This window comes from Columba livia, chromosome 1, assembly GCF_036013475.1.
Source record: "Columba livia isolate bColLiv1 breed racing homer chromosome 1, bColLiv1.pat.W.v2, whole genome shotgun sequence".
Lineage (NCBI taxonomy): Eukaryota > Metazoa > Chordata > Aves > Columbiformes > Columbidae > Columba > Columba livia.
In genome coordinates, this window is record NC_088602.1 from 169,513,970 (window position 1) to 169,537,407 (window position 23,438).

At 53.2% G+C, this 23,438-nt stretch overlaps 4 protein-coding genes across 8 annotated transcripts; 1 reads left to right on the plus strand and 3 right to left on the minus strand.

Moving 5' to 3' along the window:
* Positions 1–1,373: 1,373 nt before the first annotated feature.
* LOC135577028 (uncharacterized) lies at positions 1,374–14,198 on the minus strand. Of its 5 annotated transcripts, none has more exons than XM_065044596.1 (14): positions 13,842–14,198; positions 13,060–13,254; positions 10,686–10,800; positions 9,443–10,440; positions 8,382–8,530; positions 8,165–8,226; positions 7,506–7,608; positions 7,325–7,386; positions 6,805–6,907; positions 6,411–6,685; positions 5,423–5,575; positions 5,104–5,273; positions 4,810–4,903; positions 1,374–1,511 (listed from the first exon to the last, which is right to left on the minus strand). In XM_065044596.1, exons 4-14 carry the CDS (start codon positions 9,634–9,636, stop codon positions 1,395–1,397), a joined length of 1,482 nt encoding a protein of 493 aa, XP_064900668.1. In that variant the 5' UTR covers positions 9,637–10,440; positions 10,686–10,800; positions 13,060–13,254; positions 13,842–14,198; the 3' UTR covers positions 1,374–1,394. The 5 variants fall into 5 exon arrangements, with proteins under 5 accessions (XP_064900668.1, XP_064900683.1, XP_064900663.1 ...); XM_065044611.1 differs by having other exon boundaries at positions 6,411–6,488; positions 6,621–6,685; positions 13,060–14,198; XM_065044591.1 differs by having other exon boundaries at positions 13,060–14,198.
* LOC135578569 (ankyrin repeat domain-containing protein 7-like) lies at positions 10,069–11,605 on the minus strand. Its single transcript, XM_065052772.1, has 4 exons — positions 11,397–11,605; positions 10,686–10,800; positions 10,267–10,440; positions 10,069–10,179 (listed from the first exon to the last, which is right to left on the minus strand). The coding sequence occupies exons 1-4, from the start codon at positions 11,603–11,605 to the stop codon at positions 10,069–10,071; spliced, it is 609 nt and encodes a 202-aa protein (XP_064908844.1).
* On the plus strand, positions 14,187–22,291 carry CYREN (cell cycle regulator of NHEJ). Its single transcript, XM_065044708.1, has 3 exons — positions 14,187–14,331; positions 14,418–14,490; positions 14,734–22,291. Exons 1-3 carry the CDS (start codon positions 14,204–14,206, stop codon positions 14,971–14,973), a joined length of 441 nt encoding a protein of 146 aa, XP_064900780.1. The 5' UTR covers positions 14,187–14,203; the 3' UTR covers positions 14,974–22,291.
* Positions 15,596–18,295, minus strand: TMEM140 (transmembrane protein 140). Its single transcript, XM_021282794.2, has 2 exons — positions 18,127–18,295; positions 15,596–17,364 (listed from the first exon to the last, which is right to left on the minus strand). The coding sequence occupies exons 1-2, from the start codon at positions 18,293–18,295 to the stop codon at positions 16,739–16,741; spliced, it is 795 nt and encodes a 264-aa protein (XP_021138469.2). The 3' UTR covers positions 15,596–16,738.
* Positions 22,292–23,438: the final 1,147 nt, after the last annotated feature.

Below are 23,438 nucleotides of genomic sequence, written 5' to 3' on the forward strand. Positions count from 1 at the left end.
AGGGGACTGTGCGGGGAGAGGGCAAAAAGAGTCCAGAACCAAGTCCCTGGCGGACAAGGGTAGAGGGCACGGAGAGGGCGAGAACAGCCCAGAACCGAGCCCCGGGCGAGCAAGGGTAGAGGGCGTTGAGAAGGCGAGAAGGGCCGAGAAGAGGCGAGTCCCGAGCTGGGTCGCAGCTCCCGACGCTCCGAGCCACACACGCACTGCCGGTCCCGCTGCGGCGGCGACAGCACTGAGAGCCGGCGGCTGCAGGGGGCGGCGTAAGAGCGGCAGCTCGGGGCGTCACAGCGGGAGGGCCGGGGGCGTCACAGCGGGCGGGGTGACGCCGGCCCGGGGCGAGCGGGCTGCGGCTCCGGCGCTGGGGCTCCCGCGGGGCCGGGCGGCCGGGAAATGCGTCTGCGAATGTGCTGCGGTTCAGGAGCGCAATTCGCTGCCGTGTGCAGGCTGTTGGAGGATGCGTCCGTCTGCGTCGGGCGCGGTTCTGGGGAGAATACGGCGGGGGTGGCCGCAGCCTGGCTGCTGAAGAAGCGCTGGGTGCGCAGCAAAGTTTCACCCTGTCCCACTGTTGCTAGACAGCCCGAAAGACCTGACCGTGAGGCTTACGCGAAAGTTCATATTCCACTAACAAGAAATGAGCAGTCCAGCAGTAATTAAGTTGCAATTGTAGAGCCAAACCTATCGAGGAATTGAGAAGTCAACCGCGGACAAAGGCCTGCTGAGCTCCACCAAAGTGTCACTGCAGGGAGCAGGTTGGTGGAGCTGGGCAGGACAGGGCAGAGCGGAGCATTCACCCGCTTCACCATAAGGGTGGAGCTCATTTGGTGAAGGATCCGACCTGCTCCAGTCAGTGCAGGGGCGCCCAAGGGAAGGACAGCGGTTGTCCCAGAGCAAGAGCTGTCAGGTACTGCTGGGTCTTGCGTGCCTCCCACAGGATGAAGACTTTTGAATACCAAAGACGGTCTTTGGGGAAGGGCTGGGGTTTGTAAATAATTTATGTGTAATGTATTAACTAAGCAGTAGAGACAAATGAATATGCAACAGGTAAGTGGAATAAATACCAAAAAATGCAAGTCATGCGCACGCTCGATTAGAGCAGCAATCTTGCGAGCGTCTGGCGTACTGTAATAAAAGTGCCTGCTTTTTAACACTTTCAGAACAGTGTGAAAGAGTCTTTTTTGCCGACTTTTTGGTATCAGTACCCCCACACTTGCATGCGCCGTGTACTGGAAGAGCAACAGCCATTCATGAGCCATCCTACACATCTTCACAGCCAGCTGATAAAGAGCAAGGCACACACATGCACATGCAGAACTTACTGCACTCCTGCTGGAGACTGAAGCGCTTGCTGCAGGCATGTTCACGGTACAGGTGCTACTTTCCAAGCACCGCAGGGTTTATCTGGGTTGTGTAGCTGCCTCGCCTCGTGCTAAGGGCAGCTCGGGCCTCTCTCCTCCGTGAAGGAGCGATCCGCTTTCGTCTGGAGCGCTGAGGTGGAGGCAGCAGTCCCACGTCTGTGGGAAAGAGAGAGCTGGCAGCAGCTGTGGGGTGGACAGGATAGGAAGCAAAGAAAATATGCCCTTGCACTTGATTGCTGTGCTCTCATGAGCTGTTGCTGTAAAACATGGAGGGCGGCTGGGGCCGGGATGTGCCCAGAGGGTCTCCTGCGTGGAGAAAAGACCCTTCTGCTCTCTCCCTGCACACCCCCAACATCAGGGCAAGTGCTGTGCTCAGCTGTTGCAGAGGAGTTGAGCGGACTGCTAAGCAGCCAGATTTCATCTGCCTGCACATCACCACAGAGCTTACTGCTGCTTGTGTCCTTGGCCTTCATGGGGAGTTCACAGGACTGTTCCTGGGTGGAGGTCCCATTGCCAGTTATGTGAAGAGGGGGTGCTGTTTCCATTTTGAAGATACATTTGGTATCTTCTAAAGGCTGTTTTTGTTTTAGAGCCCAGAGATCCCTTAACATTCACCTTTTGGCCACCTGGGCACACTGCTGGCTCATGTTCAGCCGGCTGTCAGTCAACACCCCCAAGACATTTTCCACCAGGCAGTTTCCAGCCGCTCTTCCCTGAGCCTGTAGAGCTGCCTGGGGTTGTTGTGACCCAAGTGCAGGACCTGGCACTTGGCCTTGTTGATCCTCATGCAGTTGGCCTCAGCCCAACGGTCCAGCCGGTCCAGATCCCTCTGTAGAGCCTTCCTACCCTTCAGCAAACCAACACTCCCACCCAACTTGGTGTCATCTGCAGACGGGTGCACTCAAGCCCCTTGTCCAGATGATTGCTAAAAGACATTAAACAGAACTGGCCCCAATACTGAGCCCTGGGGAACACCACTCGTGACCAGCTGCCAACTGGATTTGACTCCATTCACCACAACTCTTCGGGCCCGGCCCTCCAGCCAGTTCTTTATCCATTGCGGAGTACACGCATCCAGGCCATGAGCTGCCAGCTTCTCCAGGAGATTGCTGTGGGATACGGTGTCAAAGGCCTTACTGAAGTCGAAGTACACAACATCCGCAGATTTCCTTCATCTACTACTAGGTGGGTCATCTCGTCGTAGAAGGAGTTCAGGTTGATCAAACAGGACCTGCCTTTCATAAACACACGTTGACTGGGCCAGGCCGCACGGTTCTCTTGTACGTGCCGGAAGGAGAAGGGAGGAGGCCTCGTCCTTTCCTACCCAACCTGTGCTGCGCTGCCGACTCCTGCACGCTGTGCCCACCCTTGAGAGCACACAGAGAACACTTGGGTACCCACCACCTCGCATTTCTAGGTCTTACAAGTTCAGGCTTCAAATGTTGAGATGTTTCCTGCTAAGGCTGGTGCTGGGAAGCAGCCTGGGAATTCCCAGGATGATTCTTTTGGGTGCAGTTGGAAGTCATCAGCCCAGCAAGTTGGGGTATATATTTTCCACAGCTGTGACGTATTCAGTGTGAAACCTGTGGGGTTCATTATTCTATTATTATTTCTGTGGGGCTTATTATTCTTCTGGCAACTGAGGGAGAGAGGGAACAGGACCTTGCTTGGCTAGGAGGTTGAAACAGCTGCAAGTCTAAAGGTTCTCCTTTCAGGTGGAATTTGCAAAGGATGTACAAAAGCGGGTACATTGAGGTGGGGGGACAGTGCCAGCTTTTAAATGGCACTTGAGGTTGCTCATGCTAATCCCACAGTCAATGCTGGGTTATGCCAGGGAAGGCCCACGTCAGTGGGAGAGATCAGAGTTGCGCGTGTCAGCTGGGAAATGCCCAGCAGGGGTTTCCTCCCAGAGCCCTGCTGAGCTTTGAACCCCACCCTCCGCTCCCAAACAGACCAGGGCCCACACACCAGAGTCAATGATGGTTCTTGCTTCCAACTGAATTTCAGCGTGGAGTCCGGGAAGGGGAGCGCTTTGCTGCACGTGGTGTCCCCAGCTGCCAGCAGGACCACGACCGTGACCACGCTCAGCCCACAGAGGATCTCAGAGCCCCTGGAGACTTCCCCTTTGCTGAGGAGCCAAAAGCAGGTCTGGCCCTTTCCTTTCCTTATGTTCCTGAGTCACTTGAATCCATTTCATTTCCCTGACACCGGTCTCTCGCCACCCTCACAAGAGAAAAGTGTTTTCCTTTGGCTGAGGTGCCATTCCCCCGTCCCAGCTTGTGCCCACTTCTTCGCACCTTTCCCCTTGGTGGGCTACACATCCATCAGATCCCTCTGGGAACTGCAAAGGTTCCATGGCTACCAGAAGCTCAACCACCACCTTCTGCCCAGACCACCAGGAGGATTGCTCTAGGAAGGCAGGAAGAGTCTGGTAACCGATTATTAGCAGTAGCTCAGCGCTAGTCCCCGATCAGAGCACAATCGTGGCTCAGGGCTCCCGGGAGGAAAAGGACACAGATGCGTGTTCCCTCTTGGAGACGTCTGCACGACTGATACTCCTTCAGAGCAAGGGCAGAGAGAGACGTGCTAAGTGCCTGCGTGGGTTGAGAGCCTGAGTGAGCCTTCGACGATAGGACCGTCCTCATCCAAACCCGCGAGGTCCCAAGCGCTCCAATGGGGCAGCAAAATGAAGACACGGACTAGACGACACAGTTTATTAAACAGCACGCTGCAACAGTACAGCTGGAACTAGATGCAGGGCAATGGCTGCACAAGATGGAATGTCAGGGTTTGCAGGCTTCATTCCTCTCTCTTGTCACCACTCAGCTTTCGGGCACCGGCACTTCCTCTGCTCTGGCATCTCCTCAGTGTTAATGGCGCTGGAGGCTCAGCAGTGGCTGGGGAAGGGTTAGTGTGGGCTGTTAGTTTATACAGCAGGCTGGGCCAAAGGTGGCACTGGAAACTGGATGCTGGAAGTACAGCACTAATGGAAGGGCACCAGAGCAGAGGCAACTGAAGAACTCCTGTCACAGTCTGACGATGCCAGTCAGGCCTTCAGGATGAAGCGCTCGGCACCACCAGAGCCCAAGGAACGTCTGCAGCTGAAGGTACCAAATGCCTCTACAGCACGACTGTCTGAAGTGCTGCCCGAGGTCTCAACCTCACGAGTGTTCTAAAGCAAAAATACCGAAGCCAGTCCCTGACTGCCAAGTCCTTCACAAAGGCGGCATTAGGTGGCACTGAAGTAGGACTGGCTACAGTCTCATGGGGCGACTCTCAAAGCCAGAAGGCTGGGAAACGGGGCAGCAGGACTTTGAGGGCAGCCTCAAAGTAGTCAGTAGAACAGAGGAAATGGTCTCTCCCAGGCTCTCCGGGAGAACCTTCCAATTTCCCTACCTGAAGGTGGAACTGGGCTCTGGTAGCTCATGAAAAGGGAAGGTTCTGATTAGCTTACTGAGGCAGAGGCTTGCAGGTCTTGCTGAAGGGCTTCCATAGTCTTGGCTTGTTGCTGGACTGTGGCTGCCAGCCTGGCCCTTCGAACTTGGAGCCTGAAAAAGAAGTACAGGTCTCACCACAGAAGTCCACAAGAACACAAATCCCAAAGGAAGAGTGTGATAGAACCTCATCTAAAACAAAAGCATCTTTGAAAACTACGTAGTATTATCTGGCTGGGATGCAGGAAGACACCCCAGTTGTTTTCCCACAATCGCAGAAAGCAAAGCCTTGCCCCGCTGCGTGACTTCCTTACTGCTGCACGCGTTCTTCCAGCTCTGGGACAGCCGCAGTTCCAGAAGAGGTGACCAGAAGTCCCTGCAGGTTCTTGGAAGCTGTTAGCTCCCTCTCCTTGTTCTTTATGGCACTCTCCAGGGACTCGGCATAACACTCGTTCCGGATAAGCCGCTCTTTCAGTTCCTGCAGCTGTCAAACCAAAGCAAGAATCCCCAGTAGTCAGCTTAGGCTTGATAAAAAGGAGTGGACCCCCAACTAAGGCTCCGTCCCTCACTCTGGTTTGCAACAGAAAAGGCCTGGGCCCCCGCCAAGAGACAAGAGACGAGCTTTCTCCCTACCTGAGCTTTAGAACTGTCCAGTTCCTTCTGCAGCTGCAGTTTCTGTTCCTGCAGGTCCCTGCTGTGGCGCTTCTCAGCTTCAAGTGAAGCTTCTGCCAGGGAGCACTTTCTGAGAGCGCTGGCAAGCTCCTGCTGCAGCCACCTGACCCATTCCTAAAGAAATGGTGTTCCGTGAGCATGGAGAAGCCAGTAAGAAGATGACAACAGGACACATGGGATCATATCATTAGATTGATCTTCAGCATGGCCAGCAGGTGGAGGGAGGTGATTCTCCTCTTCTTCTCTGCTCTGCTCTTGGGAGCCCCACCTGGACTACTGCCTCCAGCTCTTGGGTCCCCAGCACAAGGAAGACACGGGCCTGTTTGAGTGGGTCCAGAGGAGGGGCACAGAAATGATCAGAGGGTTGGAAGAAGGGTGGTGGGACACTGGAGCAGGCTTCCTCATAGAAGTTGTGGGTGCCCCATCCCTGGAATTGTTCAAAGTCAGGCTGGACAGCGTGTTGAGCAAGCTGATCTAGTGGAAGATGACCCTGCCCACAGCAGGGAGCTGGACTAAATGATCTTTAGAGGACCTGTCCAGCCCAAACCATTCTATGCTTCTATGACTCAGTGAATTCCAAGACGAGAGATCTTGGCCACCACCAGCAGGCACCTGCTGGCACCTTTCTCAGCTGAGCACATCCAAACGACCGGCAGCTCAGCATGATACTTTCTCTTTCCTGATACACAGAAAAGGCTTCCGTATTTTCCTCCTTGGAACAGAGGCTGAGCGTCTGTGCCACTAGCTGTTTTCTAACCGACTGTTTTTCCTCTTCATGCAGCACTTCTGCTTCACAACGGGAACAAAATGAGGTCTGAAATAGACTTCAGGTCCCAATACAAAAACTGCCTCTCAGCAGCGCTCCAAAAGGAACCTCAGTAGCACAAACAGGTCTCCTTAAACTGACGGGCTTGATTTACAGATATGTGCATCAGGCCCTAAGAGTCACCTGAGTGTCGCCTTGACCATCGGTTTGTGTTGAAGCCTCCTTCTTGAGCGGAAGCTCTTCTCTCTCCAGTGCAAAATCCTGAGCGAGCAAGAACACAGACCGACAGACAGTGAGGAGAGGAATCCGCAGCAACACTGCAGCATCACACTGCCTTTCAGCAGCTGGGCTTAAGAAGCATAACAATTCCTTTAGCTCGGGAAGACAAAGTACCTCATCCAAAGAAGAGAAGTCAAAATCTTCTTCTTCTTGTGCTGCTCCTGCTGCTGGCAACACACCTACAAAGAGGTAAGAAGCGCCACGCTGCCGTGAGTGCTTATTTCACTCTGCTTTTCCCCATCCGCTTCACTCCAGAGAAGCTTACAAAGGGAACCATTTAAGTCCGTCAGGAAATTACCATTGTGGCGCTCCTCTGCAACAGGATGCGCACACGCTCCTTGTTGTTTTGCACCTGGAAGCAGCACGGAATCCAGAAGTTCTGTTAGACCTTCAGAATCCGTCTGTGGAAATAGAAAGTTATGTGTTAGAACTGGCACTTCCAAAGAAGGGCAGCGAAGCTGGTGGAGGGTCCAGAGAAGAAGTCCTCTGAGGAGCGGCTGAGGAAAGCGGGGCTGTTAGTCAGAAGATAAGGAGGCCGACGAGAGACCTTCTCATTCCCTACAACTACCAGAATGGAGGTTGTAGCAAGGTGGGTGTCGGTATCTTTTGCCAAATATGCAGTAATAGGACAAGAAGAAAGAGTCTTACTTTGTTCCAGGAAAGGTTTAGATGGGATATCAGTAAAAATTTCTTCACTGAAAAACTTATCAAGCACTGCAGCAGGCTGCCCAGGGAAGCGGTTGAGTCACCTTTCAACCATACGCTTTCACTCGATGATTTAAGGATCTATTCCGACCTAAGCGATGCTAGGATTGTACCTCAGAATCAGAAAGGGACTCATCGTCATCTTCTTGTGCTGCTCCTGCTGCTGGCAACACACCTACAAAGAGGTAAGAAGCGCCACGCTGCCGTGAGTGCTTATTTCACTCTGCTTTTCCCCATCCGCTTCACTCCAGAGAGGCTTACAAAGGGAACCATTTAAGTCCGTCAGGAAATTACCATTGTGGCGCTCCTCTGCAACAGGGTGCGCACACGCTCCTTGTTGCTTTGCACCTGGAAGCAGGACGGCATCAAGTAGTTCCATTGGACCTTCGGAATCCGTCTGTGTAAATGAAAAGACATGAATTAGAAGTGGCACAGATTCCTTCTGGACCCGTCTCCACGCACAAAGCTCCCGCTTCAGCCAACATGCGTAATGTGGTATCAGGTGATGGAAAGATCAAAATTGCCAAACACAGCCAGCGTGTTAGGCATCTGTGTCGGTCTCTTTTGCCCAATATGCAGTAATAGGACAAGAAGAAAGAGCCTTACGTTGTTCCAGGAAAGGTTTAGATGGGACATTAGAAAAATCTTTTCACTGAAACGGTTATCAAGCACTGGAACAGTCTGGCCAGGGATGTGGCTGTGTCACCATTCCTGGTGGTATTTAGGGGACGTCGTGTACATGTGGTCCTTAAGGACGTGGTTTAATTGTGGACTTGGCAGTGCCAGGTGTGCAGTTGGACTCGATGATCTTAAGGCAGACCCTGGCAACTGCACACCTGGCACTTTTGACCTAAGTGATGCTGGGATTCCAAGCCTGAGTCGGAAGCAGCAGCAGAAGGAAAAGAGCCAAAAAGTAAGCACGCCCAGTCGGACCCCACCTTCAGAGAAGGTACCTCAAAATCAGACAGGGAATCAAAGTCTTCCTCTTGCTCTGCTCCAGCTTCTGGCAAGACACCTTCAAAGGAAAGAAGAGGCACAATGCAGCTGTGAGTGCTTCTTTTACTGTGCCCTCTCCCATCCCGCGGGCCCTGCATTTAACAAAGGGCTCTCATTCTCCTTCAGGCCACAGCGATTTGTCCTCATCACCTCCTCCACGGTGGGGGATCCTACCTGCTCCACTCTGTGCAGGTGCTCCCATGGGAGGGGCAGCAGTCGTTGCGGAGGAAGAGATCTCATGTACAGCTGCACCTCCTGCACCTCCTACAGAGCATTCTCCCGTCCTTTTACTTCTGACGTATTCATGCAGTGTCTTAGAAAAACTGCATACAAAAAGGAAGGAAATGAAATTGCTGACCGTACCCCCACACTTGCATACGCTCTCTACTGGAAGCGCAGCAGCCATTCAGGAGCCATCGTTCACATATTCAGAGCCAGGTGCAAATGGCAACACACACACATGCACAGAACTGACTGCAGTCCTATTGCAGACTGAAGCACTCACTACAGGCATGTTCACAGTACAGGTGCCTGTTCTTGTTGATGGGGTAACTCACCCGTGCTGGCTACAGTCTCATGTTATAAACCCCCCTCTCCATTTTGGGGGCCAGTGAGACTGACATCTAGCTACAAGGCTTCTACCTCAGCGGGATGCTATACTAATGCTGCAGCCACTCTTCACGCCAAGCTGGGGTAACGTCTCCTGAAACTCCTTCTGGACCTCGAAGGGTTTCAGAAATTCCCGTCCCTATTCTGAGGCCCTGAGAGTGTAGAGCGCTCCTAAGTGGGATGTCAAGAGGCCAACAAAGATTGTGGTTGAATTCCAAGCACTGCAGGGGCTAACTACATTGCACAGGTGCCATCTTCTACCAGCCCTGGCAGAGGGTCAGTTTGGGCTCTGGAGAGAGACCGCTTTCAGGGTTGCTTCATAAGCACAAGTACAAACAAAACAAAAAACCCCCAAAGAAACAAGAAAATAGTAAAAACGTGCTCCAGGCCAAGGCTGCTGTGCAAAATGGTGCATTAGCACAAGACTGATACTGTGCCAGAAGCCTGCAGGGAAGGAACCAAGCTCTTGTTTTGCTAGGGCAGTCCCCAAAAATGCTTTGTTCCTAAAGGGGTTTTTACTCCACAGTTTACCATCGCTAGGAGAAAGGGCTATTTCCTCCAGCCTAGCTGTTAAGGACACGTAGCTGACAATGCAGCTGCTCTTAGCAAGGATGTAAAACACTTACCCAGGAGTAAAGACATCAAGATAAGCCATATCTGTGAAGCCGTTCTCGTCTCGATGAGAAAGAACAGCACCGTGCTGAAGCAGAAGCCGCACTACATTTGTATTCCTGGCATAAGCAGCAATCTTAAGAGGGGTCCTAAAGCGTCCAAGAAGTGATAGGAAATGCATCAGCTTCTGCAGACATTGCCTTGCCATTACTTGAGTCCTTCTTTGCTCCTCAAACAGTTCATTTCCCCTCCTACTGGCAGAGCGAAATTACAGCAAAACACGTGGATGCGTCGGAAAATTGAGGGTGGTGGGACCTCGGGAGGTCTCCAGGCCAAGAGTCTCTCTCCCCAAAGCAGACTCAGGAGGTCTGTGTGTGTCTGTGTTTCTGTGTGCACGTGTGTGCACACTCGCACACGTGTGTGTGTGTTGGCACCACAGCCAACGCTTGCTTGCAGTCCTCAGTGCAGAGATCATCCCCCGAGGTAAGAGAGCAGCCGAGCGCGGGTCTGCTTTCACAAGGGGCACAGAAGGAGCTCCTTCTGGGCAGCTCCTGGTTCTTTTCCAAAGCTCATTCCTATGGCTCCCATCCAGCCCATCTGAACAACGCTCAGCAGTCCCACGCACGCTTTTGACAAAACTTCACCTTTGATGAATATCTCGAGCGTTCACGTCGGCTCCCTTTTCAAGGAGGAACTCGACCATCTCTTCACGGCGCTCGATGATCGCGACGGCAAGCGGAGTGTATCCTAACTGAAAGGAGAAATCGTCTCCCTTAGAAGAACACAGGAAAGTCAAGCGAGTTTGGAGAAGAGAAGCTTACCCAAAGCCCAAGCTTACGTCATTCCGAGCATCAATCTGGGCATTGTGCTCGAGCAAGAGCTCCACCATCGCTTTGCTGGGCATGAGGGCAGCCATGTGAAGGGCAGTGTTGCCGCCGGCACCTTTGCGGTCGGCGTCGGCACCGTGCTCCAGCAGAGCGGTCACGCAGTCCTTGTGCTGGTGCTGTACTGCCTGGAAACAAGCCACGGGGGAGGAGCAACTTCCAACGTGTACGTTTCTCTCTGTCAAAACTTCTGCCACTTTGCAACATGGGAAAGTATGAGCGTCTTCAAAGATTAGGCAACGTATGCCCCTTCCCCACTGACTGCAACATACCTGTTTCTACGCAGGCCTGCGTAAAGAATCACGCAAGGCAGGTATCGCTCTGTGCATAATTGACAAGCCCCATGTACGACAGCGAAACATATTCCACGTACCAGCATCAGTGGTGTTTTCTTATACATGCCACGAGGGTTCAGCTTGCACTTCTTTCCTGCCAGAAAGCGAACGACATCTGCGTGGCCGTTCGCACAAGCAAGATGCAGAGGCGTCCTAGAAATGAAATACATGCAGTTAACACAGACAAGACGGCTGAAGACATCGTTTCAGGCTGTGGTGCCTACCACCTAGGGGCACAAGGCTCAACTGCCAAAAAAGCAGCCAAAAGCAAGCTTTCTGGTGCCAGAGCCGGTGGCAGCAGTTGCCCACCCAAAGCCTGGGGCTGGCTAGGCACCATCCTCAGCACATCTGTTTGAGCCAGGAGGCATCTCCTCAGCTGTGACAATGAACCTGTACAAACGGACTCCCGTGCCCAGGCACTGGTCGCTGCCTCCAGCCAGGCCTGCCCGGCCACCCAGCACAGCAAAGGATACGGCGCCTTGGCAGCCTGGAGCCTCTGGCGGTGCAAGCCGTCTCTGCTTGCACGAAGGCCTGCGGAGCTCCACAGAAGGGTCACTACAGGGGGCAGGCTGGCAGAGCAGGGCAGAGTGGCGCATCCGCTGGCTCCTGTCCCAACTGGGGCGGGCCTCCGGTAAGGGCAGCGCTGTGGAGCCGGCCTGTCCCCAGGGTGCTTGCGATGGTGCTGGGCTTCGCCGGCTCTTCCAGCCAGAGCACGCGGATCTTCGCTATGGGCACTGCCCGCCTCTTACTGCTTGTTGGCATCCCGTGAGTTGATGCGGAATCTCTTCCGCCACCAGATTCCTTGCAGCCGCGCCAGGTCTCCGCGGGCGGCCGCGCTGTGCAGCCCGCCCCGGCCCTTCTCCCGGAGTTCCGAGGTCCCGGAGGTGCTGGGCGCAGAAGCGCCGTCGGATGTTGGCCGCTCCCGCACCCTCCTGAGCAGTGCCATGAAGCTCTGCATGCTTCGCGGCGACTGGGCGCAGCCCGCTCCGGGGTGAGCAGCTGCAGGAGGCGCCTGGCGGACTGCCGAGCCCCGGAGAGCAAGGGGACTGTGCGGGGAGAGGGCAAAAAGAGTCCAGAACCAAGTCCCTGGCGGACAAGGGTAGAGGGCACGGAGAGGGCGAGAACAGCCCAGAACCGAGGCCCGGGTGAGCAAGGGTATGGGGCACGGAGAGGGCGAGAACAGCCCAGAACCGAGCCCCGGGCGAGCAAGGGTAGAGGGCGTTGAGAAGGCGAGAAGGGCCGAGAAGAGGCGAGTCCCGAGCTGGGTCGCAGCTCCCGACGCTCCGAGCCACACACGCACTGCCGGTCCCGCTGCGGCGGCGACAGCACTGAGAGCCGGCGGCTGCAGGGGGCGGCGTAAGAGCGGCAGCTCGGGGCGTCACAGCGGGAGGGCCGGGGGCGTCACAGCGGGCGGGGTGACGCCGGCCCGGGGCGAGCGGGCTGCGGCTCCGGCGCTGGGGCTCCCGCGGGGCTGGGCGGCCGGGAAATGCGTCTGCGAATGTGCTGCGGTTCAGGAGCGCAATTCGCTGCCGTGTGCAGGCTGTTGGAGGATGCGTCCGTCTGCGTCGGGCGCGGTTCTGGGGAGAATACGGCGGGGGTGGCCGCAGCCTGGCTGCTGAGGAAGCGCTGGGTGCGCAGCAAAGTTTCACCCTGTCCCACTGTTGCTAGACAGCCCAAAAGACCTGACCGTGAGGCTTACGCGAAAGTTCATATTCCACTAACAAGAAATGAGCAGTCCAGCAGTAATTAAGTTCCACTTGTAGAGCCAAACCTATCGAGGAATTGAGAAGTCAACCGCGGACAAAGGCCTGCTGAGCTCCACCGAAGTGTCACTGCAGGGAGCAGGTTGGTGGAGCTGGGCAGGACAGGGCAGAGCGGAGCATTCACCCGCTTCACCATAAGGGTGGAGCTCATTTGGTGAAGGATCCGACCTGCTCCAGTCAGTGCAGGGGCGCCCAAGGGAAGGACAGCGGTTGTCCCAGAGCAAGAGCTGTCAGGTACTGCTGGGTCTTGCGTGCCTCCCACAGGATGAAGACTTTTGAATACCAAAGACGGTCTTTGGGGAAGGGCTGGGGTTTGTAAATAATTTATGTGTAATGTATTAACTAAGCAGTAGAGACAAATGAATATGCAACAGGTAAGTGGAATAAATACCAAAAAATGCAAGTCATGCGCACGCTCGATTAGAGCAGCAATCTTGCGAGCGTCTGGCGTACTGTAATAAAAGTGCCTGCTTTTTAACACTTTCAGAACAGTGTGAAAGAGTCTTTTTTGCCGACTTTTTGGTATCAGTACCCCCACACTTGCATGCGCCGTGTACTGGAAGAGCAACAGCCATTCATGAGCCATCCTACACATCTTCACAGCCAGCTGATAAAGAGCAAGGCACACACATGCACATGCAGAACTTACTGCACTGCTGCTGGAGACTGAAGCGCTCGCTGCAGGCATGTTCACGGTACAGGTGCTACTTTCCAAGCACCGCAGGGTTTATCTGGGTTGTGTAGCTGCCTCGCCTCGTGCTAAGGGCAGCTCGGGCCTCTCTCCTCCGTGAAGGAGCGATCCGCTTTCGTCTGGAGCGCTGAGGTGGAGGCAGCAGTCCCACGTCTGTGGGAAAGAGAGAGCTGGCAGCAGCTGTGGGGTGGACAGGATAGGAAGCAAAGAAAATATGCCCTTGCACTTGATTGCTGTGCTCTCATGAGCTGTTGCTGTAAAACATGGAGGGCGGCTGGGGCCGGGATGTGCCCAGAGGGTCTCCTGCGTGGAGAAAAGACCCTTCTGCTCTCTCCCTGCACACCCCCAACATCAGGGCAAGTGCTGTGCTCAGCTGTTGCAGAGGAGTTGAGCGGACTGCTAAGCAGCCAGATTTCATCTGCCTGCACATCACCACAGAGCTTACTGCTGCTTGTGTCCTTGGCCTTCATGGGGAGTTCACAGGACTCTTCCTGGGCAGAGGTCCCATTCTCAGTTATGTGAAGATTGGGTCTGATTTACTGTTTGAAGAGACATTTGGTATCTTCTAAAGGTTTTTTTTGTTTTAGAGCCCAGAGATCCCTTAACATTCACCAGTGTTAAAAATGGCTGCCTGCAGCGCAGTTGTTTGATTATCTAGTGATTATTGCCAAATTTTGTGGACGTGCATAACCAAAAGCAAATCTTACACATGGTAATATTCTTTTAATACAAAACCATACCTTTTTCTCGGAGGCTTCCCGCCTCTAGATGACCCCCTACTCACTGAGCATGAGTAGTAAGAGTCATGCGATGTAAGTTGTATGCAAATATTGTAATTAATCAGGCTTACAGGACTGCCCCGAGGGCGTATATATACTGATAGGATGTTGTATAAATGATTGAGACTTTTTTCTTGCTGGTACGCTAGTTTGCCATACCGTCCAGACATGTACAAGTCTGCACTAAAACCAGTGTCTCTGTGTGCAGAATTCGGTTCATTTGCGTGCACACCGGGTTTTAGGGACAGCAGGGGGAGCACTGGGCTTCCCGCTCGGAGGGGGTGCGGCTGCCGGGATCGCTCCGCCCCACCGCCCCGGCAGAGATGGCGGCGGGCGGGCGGCGGCGGCGGCTGCTCCCGGCCTGGATGGGGGCGGCGGGGGACGAACCGGGGGCGGCGGCGCCCCCCCCCAAGGCGGTGCGGAGGCGGCGGCTGGCGGTGGCACGGCCCAGGTAGAGCCGCTGGGGCGTGGGGAGCGGCGGCGGCGGGCGAAGCTCGGCGGTCCCCGCCCTGAGCGTCTCTCCCGTGCGGTGTGCAGGGCGGCGGAAGAGGTGGTGTATTGTATGAACGAGGCGGAGCTGGTGGACGTGGCCTTGGCGGTCCTGGCCGAGGTGAGCCCGGATCCCCTGGGGTGGGGACGCGGCCCTGGCCCTTCACGGGGGCTGCCACGGCCAGCACAGCTGCCTTCATCCCCCGGCCGGGCACTACGGAACAAAACCAGCCTCCCCCGGGGACTGGCGACGGGGTGCCCCGCGGGGATGGGTGGGCTGCCCCTCGGCACTCCCCGCCCCCTCCTTAGAATGCTCCCGGGGTGAAGTCGCACAGCTGTGTCTGGTTGTTTTCTCTTTGGTCAGCATCTGCAGTTCGAGGAAGATGAGGAGAAAACCCAGTCCTGGAGCCATGGCGAGCAGGAGTTTCAGCAAACACCAAACAAGGTGCCTGGAAGCACAGCCAGCACTGGGGCAGGCAGTGACCACAGTCCGGCTCTCCCATGCCCTCCTGACACTGGTGCTGATGCCGATGCAGAGAGGACAGACTGCGAGGACTCTGAAGATGATGTTCTGAAATATGTCAGGGAGATATTTTTCAGTTAATGCTGCCTCCTCTGTGGTTTCCCAGGAGCAAAGGAGAGGTGGCCCCTCTGACAGCATTGCAGGAGGACAGCCTAGAGTGGGCTGGATATCTGCTGTGTTGATGGCCTGTGAAGCTGGTAGGAGGCCTATGAAGGCCATGGGGAAGAAGGAAGGGGGCACTCACTTCTATCAGAGCGTGCTGGGCTCAGTGCTGGGCTCCAGATTAGATTATGTTCATTTCTGTTTAGTATCTTGAAGCATGGACAGATTAAAGAGGACATTTGAGTTTCTGTGAATATCCCTTTGGTGAGTCAGTATTGGGACTGGAGGGGAGCAGGGAGTTGCTGGCCCTGGAATGCCTTTGCAGGCCATCCTTGGGGCTCCATTGTCCTTGTGGTCCCCCTGTGACAGCTGCAGTGAGGCCTGGCAGGCTGTCCGCATTGGACCTTATGCTGAATTTGCCTCCAGGCTTGGGCAGGCCTCCCATAGCTGAGGAAGACATGGGTGGGAGCAGATTGGCAGAGACCATCTTGAGGGGGCTAACCCCATGGCATTGTGCATGGGGGTCTAGGAAGGGATGAGGATGGCTTAGCATCCTCTTCCCAGTCTGAAGAGGGAGTGAACAAACAAAGATGAGGCTGAGGCAGGTGCGAGAGCCTTTACTGAAATGAAGAATCGGTCAAACCAGCATCACCAGCCACGTCCCCCCAAAGACTGCAGCAGGAGCGAAAATGGACCCTCATGTGCCTGAAGGGGATGCAGGGGGAAAGCAGGCAAGGTTTGTGCGAGGTTACAGACATGCCATGGAGTAGTGCTGTGCATTCCCATAGCAGACTCCATCAAGTGTTGTGGCTGTGATGGCCCAGATGGGGCACTGCACCCCAGCCTGCAGTGGCCCTGGCCCTGCTCCCTGAGCACACCCTTGCATGGGGTATGTTTTGGGCTGCACTGAGCTGGCTCTGCAATGAGCTGCCCTCAGATAGATCCAGTCTCTCCTAGAGTCTCAAAGGCTGCTGGAGTGCTGGGCTTAGCTTCGTAATATCAGTAGAGACAAACCTGGAGCTCTGCACCCAAATCCTCTGCTTCCTTTTGGAAACCCTCCTCTTTAGGGTTCTGTTCAGTGTTCAGCAAGTTGCTTGGCTGCCACTCCAGGTGCTCTGCTGCTGCTGGGATTGGATGTGGGCCACTTCACCCTAATGAACTAAAGCAGGGTCACCCCAGGTATTATTCCTGCAGGTGAAGTACAGGTGGTCCTGCTCGAGAGAGTACCTGCAGTGCACATCTGAGGCTGCCACTGCTGTGACACCAATGTGAAGCCACAGCTTCTCAAGTCACAGTTGCCTCGAAGGCACCCCTGGTTAGTCCAGAATGTGGAGAAGGAGCAGAGTCTCTTTAGGCAACTCAAAGAAAGGAAGCCTGTTTGCTTCTCTGACTGCCTGTTCTTAGGCTAGATATGTCCAGAGGGCTGTGTCCACTGTGTGCTCGTTCTGATCTGTCCACTGTCCTCCGGGTCAGGGCCAGGAATGCTGTTGCCTTGATGCTGTGCCCCAAGCCGCAGGGGGTGTTACACGCTGCTGTTACTGTGAAGTTTTAACGCTGTGCTGTGAGTATTGGTGTCTGCTGCCTGCTCGCTGCAGGAGAGCTGCACACAGCCGTGTGCCAGAGCATGGCTCGACATGGGTCTTTGGACTAAGGAACAAATTCCTGCCAGTGACTAAAGCTGTCGTGGGTTTGCTGTTTTAATTCAGGTTATCAATAGCTGTTGCATCTTCTTTGTTGTTGAATCTCAGTGGGCAGGGCCTCTGCTGCTTTGACAAGGATGTGTGTGCTTGTCCCTGATGAGGTACATAGTGACAGTGAGAATCTGGAGCAGTAGCAGAGCCTGAGTCCCAAGCAATGCCAGGAAGCCCCCAGTGAAATCAGAGGGGTGAATCCACTCCGAGGTTTGGAAAAGAAACATAGTCAGGCCTCCAAACAGGATTGTTGTCTTGATGATGAGTATGATGAGGATCACCTTCCAGCCCTTTCTCTCCTCTGTGCACTTCACATGTGCAACAAAAATAGGGTAGAAAATGCTGAAGACCAGACACGTGTACACACAAATCCTGCCTAGAACTATTCCTAGTAGGCTGATGCCCATCACCTGCAGATGCTTGAACTCCAGGCACTGCAGCTTCCCAGCTGTCTCATTCCACAGGCAGAAGTTATAAAAGCCGATGCGTTTGTCAGGGAGGTCAACCAGATTCCCAGATTCCCACAGCAGCGCATAAAACATCAAGGCCAAGGTCCCGGCAGCCTCAAGTAGGGTCAGCGCACAGAAGAGGTGCCCGGTGCACCTCTGTTGCAGTAGACCCATCCTGATGCCCACATGCTCTCTTGATACCATGGTAGAACCTGCTGTGGGGACGCCTGCTGCAAAACACGAAGTGGGGGACCTCTTTGTGGTTGTGTGTTATGGCACCCTTCCCAAAATGTGCTCTGAGCCTGTGTCACTGAGGTCTTGGGACTCCCCTTATGAGTACAGCAGGAGCATTTCAGTCCTGCTTCTGACTGTGCTACAGATGTGTTACTGGGTGGAGGGGGATGCATTTTTGGTCACAGCAAAGGTGGCTTAATGACATCCCATACGTGGACATGTGTCCCTTAGCCCCACATATGTCCTTTGTACCAAGGTCTCATGTTGGAGAAGAGACACATTTGTCAGCAAACTGTAGTGATGGGAGGGGAGCAAAGCACTCCTGTCTCGTAAGGAGCGGGTTAAGAGCTATTCTGGAAAAATGCTCTTCCAGTTCTGGTCAGACAGGACATCCCTTGTGATCTTTGGATGACTGAGTAAAATGCAGGCATGACAGGGTCTGAAGTGCAGGGCTCCCCCTGCCTCCCCACCCTCCATAGCTCTGGAAAACCTGATGCCATTGATATCACTCATTTCCAACATCCACATGCCCCTGAGCCCCTTGCATGCCCATACATTTCTGGGCACAGCAGGGCTGATCTCCTGCAGCCCTGGTCCCCAATGAGGCTGGCAGACGTGGTGCTTCTCTGTTTCAGTTGCCCGAGGGCTGATGCCTCAAGCAGGCAGATGGTTGTCCACCACAAAGAGGCACCTTGGGCCTACTCACAGCCACCTGCTCTCCTCTGGGGCCCAGGGAGATGGGTGCTACAGAGACAGACCTGTGATTGCTGTCCTCCACGCTCCTCTCTCAGATTGCCTGGTAAACCAGACTCCTTCTCCCAGGAATGTGAACTGTCCTCTGTGCTCTCTTTCAGGCTTCTGCTTCACCCTGAAAAACAGGCAAGTGGCATCAGGAAGGGGTATCACTGGCTGCAGGCCATGCAGCATTGGAGCACTGGCCACCTGGGTCTGCACAGAGGCACGACACAGGGCAAGGAGCTCAGAGACCTTGTCTTCAAGCTCAGCCTCCAGCTTGAGGCCATGCAAATAACCACTTTCCTCCCTTTGCCAAGAATTATGTCCTGTTTTTACCACTTTTCCTTAAGAAATTCACAGTGTCAGTCCCCACAGTCACTTGTGGATTTGGTACAGCCTCTGAGTTTTTAGAGTGGTGGAAGAGACCCCATGCACATCTGTACCCAGTGTATGACTGAAACACTGGTGACTAGACCCTTTTGCAATTCCCTCCCAATCCCTGTCTTCCTGGGCACTTGGAAGTAGGGCACCTATATTTAATGTGCACAAGCTTCTGTGTCCCAAACTTCTCCTTCTCCACACAGTCATAGTCAGGAGGAGAATACACACAGCATGAGGGCAGGACAGTATCCAGACACTGACCTGTCCCCTTCCCCTGGTCAATACTTCACCACTTCTTGTAGCTTCCCTTGGAGATCTTCTTCACAACAGGCTTCTGGAGGGACTTGAGGGTCACATGGAGGATGCCCATTGTTCTGAATCTACGATGAATACACAAATGACCAGGAAACTATCCATGTTTGGGCCCAGACCATATTGCAGAATGAGACCTCACACACATGTAATTTCACCAGGGTTTGAGTTGCTGCTGGTATCACCTCTTGGTTTGTCTTTCTTTACACATGCTTTCCTGCAGCCAGGCACTGCTGCTCTTCTCCCTATCCTACAAGGGCTCATGCCTGCCCCTGTTCTCACTGCCACCCCGCCTCACATCCCTCAGAAGCAGAACAAGCTGCACCTGGAGGGGGCTCTCTTTTAGCCTACCAGCTCCCCAGTGATTTCTGTCAGAACTCAGAGCCAGCCCAGTCCTGGCTGTGCCCACCCACCAACCCTTGCAGTCGTATTTCTTTAGACTGATTTCCTAGGGCAGGCAGGCTTGTAGAATCACAGGCGTTTTGTTCAATCATGTTACCTTTTATTTAACTACCCCACCTCCATAAAACATAAAAACAATTAAAAATTGTCCTAGTTGCACATGTTTACTAGAGAGGGAACAGAGAATTAAATTCCTAGCAGGTGCGTGGCAGGGGTGGAGAAGAGCCACCTCAGAGACCTGGTGCTGCTATGTGATCTCTGCAGGTGTGAGAGCCCAGGGAAATCCCATGGTATCTCTGCCCTCTCTTCTGCTTTTAGGCTCAGGTCTTTAAGGACCTATTTTATTTTCCCAGCACTGCCCCTCTATTCATTGCAGGCAGATTTGAGTCTCAGTGTCCTGCTGCCTCCCCAGCCCAGGAGGTAAATCCCTGTCCCCAGGTGTGACTGTGACAGAAACATTTCTGGTGCAGGTGCCCTGTGTCAGCTGGTGCAGGGAGCACATGTCTGGCCTGGAGGAAAGGTATGGTTTGGCAATGAAAGCTGAGACATGGCATGCTGCCACCAGCGCAGCCACAGACATGCCATTCATGAGCTCTGCAGCTCAGCCCTGAGGCTGATTTGGAGGCAGCCTGACTGAGAAGCAGGGCATAAACAGGAAAAGAGCTGTCACCCAGTGTCCAGCTGGGACTTCTCCCGGACATCTGCAGCCCTTCCGCCTCTCAGGACATGCCTGTGCCTTTGGATGGGAGGGTCTGTGGCACCTCAAAAGTGCAAGAAAGAGGAACCCAAGCATGGTTCAGGGAGCCCTAACCTAGCTTCAGCCCTTGTTTCTGGGCAGGCATTGCTGAAGGACTAGATTTCACCATGGGAGAGCTTTGTGTCTCTGTCTCTTGGGCAAAGAGGCTCATGTGCATGGCTCACAAGCTCCCTGGGCTGTCTTTGTGTGAGATGGGGCTCATAGGGACCCTCTGTGCTGCCAAGACTACATGGCCCTTCCCTCTGCTGGCTTGCAGGCAGGTCAGCACCTTCCCAGGCTAGGACTGTGCCTTCCCCACTGTGAGCTGCTGGCTGAGTGCCTGGGCAAAGGAGGTGGGACACGGAGGCCAAAGCACGGACATCCAGTGCAGGACCTGGCCTCTGTGCAAGGACAGACATCTCTGTGAAGGTGCTGGATGTCACCACAATGAGCAGGCTGAATGCACTGAAAAGCCAGAAGAGTTGGCTTTCATGCATCTGCCCTCCCCAGCTGCTTGGGGAAGTAATGCCATGTTAGAATGGTGGGAAAGGAGGGCAGTTTTGGACCTGGCACCTTTCCTTTAAGCCACTTGCTCCCCGCCAGGATCCCTCTTTCCCTCTCAGGCTGGATCAGCTGTGGGGAAACTGCAGGTGAAGAAAGAGCACTGACAAGCTAAAAATTCCTGGCAAACAGAAACTAGCCAGTGACACATGGACCAGACTGTGGAGCAACTGACCCAGAAGTGTCCCAGAGCTGGGGAAGGACCTGCTCCCTCCCAGATGTTTGCACCCTGCAGTACCACTTCTCCTGTCAGCTCCCCGCAATGTCAGTGCCACTAAAAAGTGGGGGACCCAGTGGAAGATACTTACAGGCTGCCCATCTGTCTGGGTGCAGAGCTGAAATACGCTGGAGAGAGCTGAGGTGCTGCCCTGGCGACCTGAGCTGGTCTGTGGCTGCTGCTGTGTCCCTGTGCTGCTGAGCTCTGACACCACAGCTCCTGTTGTGTCACAGCTGCCTCTGGCTTTCTGTTTCGGTTTTGATTCCCATGGGAGCCTGATACGGTGCTCCTCCCCCATACTGCGTCATAGAAATATGAACAAGAAAACAAAACAAGCCCAGCCACCGCTGCCCAAGCCAGGGCAGGTTTGCACTTTATTCTCCTGACTGTGCTAACTGATGTGAATAACTGACCAGGCTAAGCTCACCCAGGAAAGTTGTGCTACTAGAGTGACTTGGGTGTACGTGAGAGCTGAGGCGAGTTTGTTTTGTTTGGACGCTTCTCTAGAGGTGACCAACCATGCCATTTCTGACCACAGTAATGCAGCACTGTTGGAGATCACTGACCACTTTGCCCTTGGTCCCAGCTGATCTTCTTATTCTAGGGACCTCCTTCCACACCTTTGGCTGCACCTCTGGCAGGTAGTCCCTCTGCTCTCTCTTTCCAGACATTTGGGCAGGGAAGATTGTACCTGAAGGCTGGACAGGGTGCCATGTGTCCTGCTGTTCTCCCTCCTAGGGACATTTTACAGGTGTCCCCTGCCTGCTCCTTTAGATGCCTGAAGTCTAGCTGATGATAGAACAGCTGGGGGAGAATAGGTGTGGTGGGTGTGGGGTAGGTAGGGGGCTGATCATCAACATGTCTCATGGAGAAAGGACAGGAAGGGAGAGGAGAAAGAGAGCAGGGCTTCTACGTGTGTGCCTGCAGGTAGGAGAGATGGGATGGCATGTTTGGGCTGCTGGGCCTGGTGTCTGTGGGTGGGAAAGGAAAGCACTTCCAAGAAGCCAGTTTCCATGAAATTCCTCTGCAACCATTTATTCCTGGAATTGTTTCCTGAAATAGAAATGTAATTTCTTGTGTCTGTTAAGGAGATATTTACACAGCTTTACAGTGGAATGCTCTGCAGCTTTTGGTTTTTCATGGTGCAGTTAAAGCACACACAGCAACATTTTCAGCAGTTCTAGTAAAATTAGCAATCACAAGTAAAGCAGGAGATGAGCTGGGACTTTGAAAAGCGTTTTGCTTATTTTAGCCTGCTGTTTTAAAAGTAAGCTACTACACTTGCTTCCTAGAAGTTGGTCATGACTCTGGTCCTCATTCCTGAGGGAATCTCCACAGCAGAACTCTTGTTGCCTCTAGTTGCTCAAAACCCCTCTCAGCTATAGCTAGTACTGCCCCATTGTATCAGACTTGAGGGATTCCTGTGGTATACTGGTGAGAAGAGAGGCTGGAGTTCACTTCATATTCTGTTACATTATTTAGAAATGACTTTTATTCAAAATAAATTGTAAAATGACTATTTTTTTCTTATCTGTAATCTGCCGACAAGTAAAAATAAATAAATCTCAGTGAAACAAAACCTACTCTATGCTTTTCTTCCTATAGCTGTCATGAGGAGTTAGCTGGCAGCCAAACAGCTGGAGCCCAAGGCAGCGCAAAGCTAAATGGCTTTGTGTTGTCTGCACTTTGTGCGGCATTTAGGATTCTATGAGACTGAACCCTAATTCCATAGGGTATAAGCTGTGAGGCTTCCAGAACTCCATCCCCAGGACTGGTGCCTGGCTGGCTGCAGCCTTTAGTTTGGAAGGTGCCCTTCTTCACCTTGCATCCAGTTCTAGCCCTGACAGAAAGCTGACACACGTGCCTCTGGGTGGCCTTGTACTGATGGCTTGTGCCTATGTGTCTGTTTTTTTGTCTTTGTGACTTCATTTGCTTTGCCATAATACAATATGATTCTTCCTTTTGTTCTTCATACAGTACGCAAGAGGGGGGCTGTATGGGATATTTCCTTCCAGTGATACATTTTAACTGTATTTGGCCAATTCTTCTTGCAGAAACAATAACTTATGTTTTATTTATTACTGCAGTTCTAGCTCAGCCCCTCTCAAATGCTCAGAACTTGATGGCCCTGATTTTGCAGCAATTGGTTCCAGTGTACAGATTAAAATGGAGTATGCCACAGAGACAAGGTAGAGAGAAAAGCCCACTGACTTGCTTACCAGGCTATCCTAAGTGCTAAGAAATTTAAAGGAGACAAAATTCAGTACCTGTCTTAAGTAGGATATTTTTCTTCTCTTCTCCTGAATGTATGTACAAAGCTGTATGTACATACAACTTCATGTATGTACATGAAGAAGACACAAACTATGCAGGTATATTACTATAATGAATAAAATGTTACCCGGGTATGTAAGAACACAGGAATGGCCATACTGGTTTAGGCCAAGGGGTGGTGTATTGCAGTACCCTGCCTCCAAGGTGACCGTGCCTGGATGCCCAGGGGAGAGTATGAACAGAACAAACATATTTTTGTGGTCTAACCTGGCAGGCAGCTAAACACCACACACAGCCAAACCACCTCTGCAGTGGGATGGGGGAGAGAGCTGGAAAAAAGGTAAACCTTGAGGGTTAAGATAAAGACAGCTTAATAGGAAAGGGAAAATAATAATAATAGTAAAAGCAATATTAATAATAATAGCAATAATAGAAAAATATATAAAACAAGT

What these genes read in the sequence shown, in the direction of transcription:
- LOC135577028 (XM_065044596.1), bottom strand. Translation starts at nt 9,636, where the DNA reads ATGGCAAGGCAATGTCTGCAGAAGCTGATGCATTTCCTATCACTTCTT. An exon ending in ATTCCCTGTCTGATTTTGAG is followed by an intron (nt 7,609 to 8,164) that starts GTACCTTCTCTG and finishes TCATTTACACAG; the next exon opens with ACGGATTCCGAAGGTCCAAT. An exon ending in TGCAGAGGAGCGCCACAATG is followed by an intron (nt 7,387 to 7,505) that starts GTAATTTCCTGA and finishes ACCTCTTTGTAG; the next exon opens with GTGTGTTGCCAGCAGCAGGA.
- LOC135578569 (XM_065052772.1), bottom strand. Translation starts at nt 11,605, where the DNA reads ATGCAGAGCTTCATGGCACTGCTCAGGAGGGTGCGGGAGCGGCCAACA. An exon ending in TCACGGGATGCCAACAAGCA is followed by an intron (nt 10,801 to 11,396) that starts GTAAGAGGCGGG and finishes TTTCATTTCTAG; the next exon opens with GACGCCTCTGCATCTTGCTT. An exon ending in AGATTGATGCTCGGAATGAC is followed by an intron (nt 10,180 to 10,266) that starts GTAAGCTTGGGC and finishes TTCTCCTTTCAG; the next exon opens with TTAGGATACACTCCGCTTGC.
- CYREN (XM_065044708.1), top strand. Translation starts at nt 14,204, where the DNA reads ATGGCGGCGGGCGGGCGGCGGCGGCGGCTGCTCCCGGCCTGGATGGGG. An exon ending in CTGGCGGTGGCACGGCCCAG is followed by an intron (nt 14,332 to 14,417) that starts GTAGAGCCGCTG and finishes TGCGGTGTGCAG; the next exon opens with GGCGGCGGAAGAGGTGGTGT. An exon ending in CCTTGGCGGTCCTGGCCGAG is followed by an intron (nt 14,491 to 14,733) that starts GTGAGCCCGGAT and finishes CTCTTTGGTCAG; the next exon opens with CATCTGCAGTTCGAGGAAGA.
- TMEM140 (XM_021282794.2), bottom strand. Translation starts at nt 18,295, where the DNA reads ATGCTGCATGGCCTGCAGCCAGTGATACCCCTTCCTGATGCCACTTGC. An exon ending in GTGGAGGACAGCAATCACAG is followed by an intron (nt 17,365 to 18,126) that starts GTCTGTCTCTGT and finishes CGTGTTTTGCAG; the next exon opens with CAGGCGTCCCCACAGCAGGT.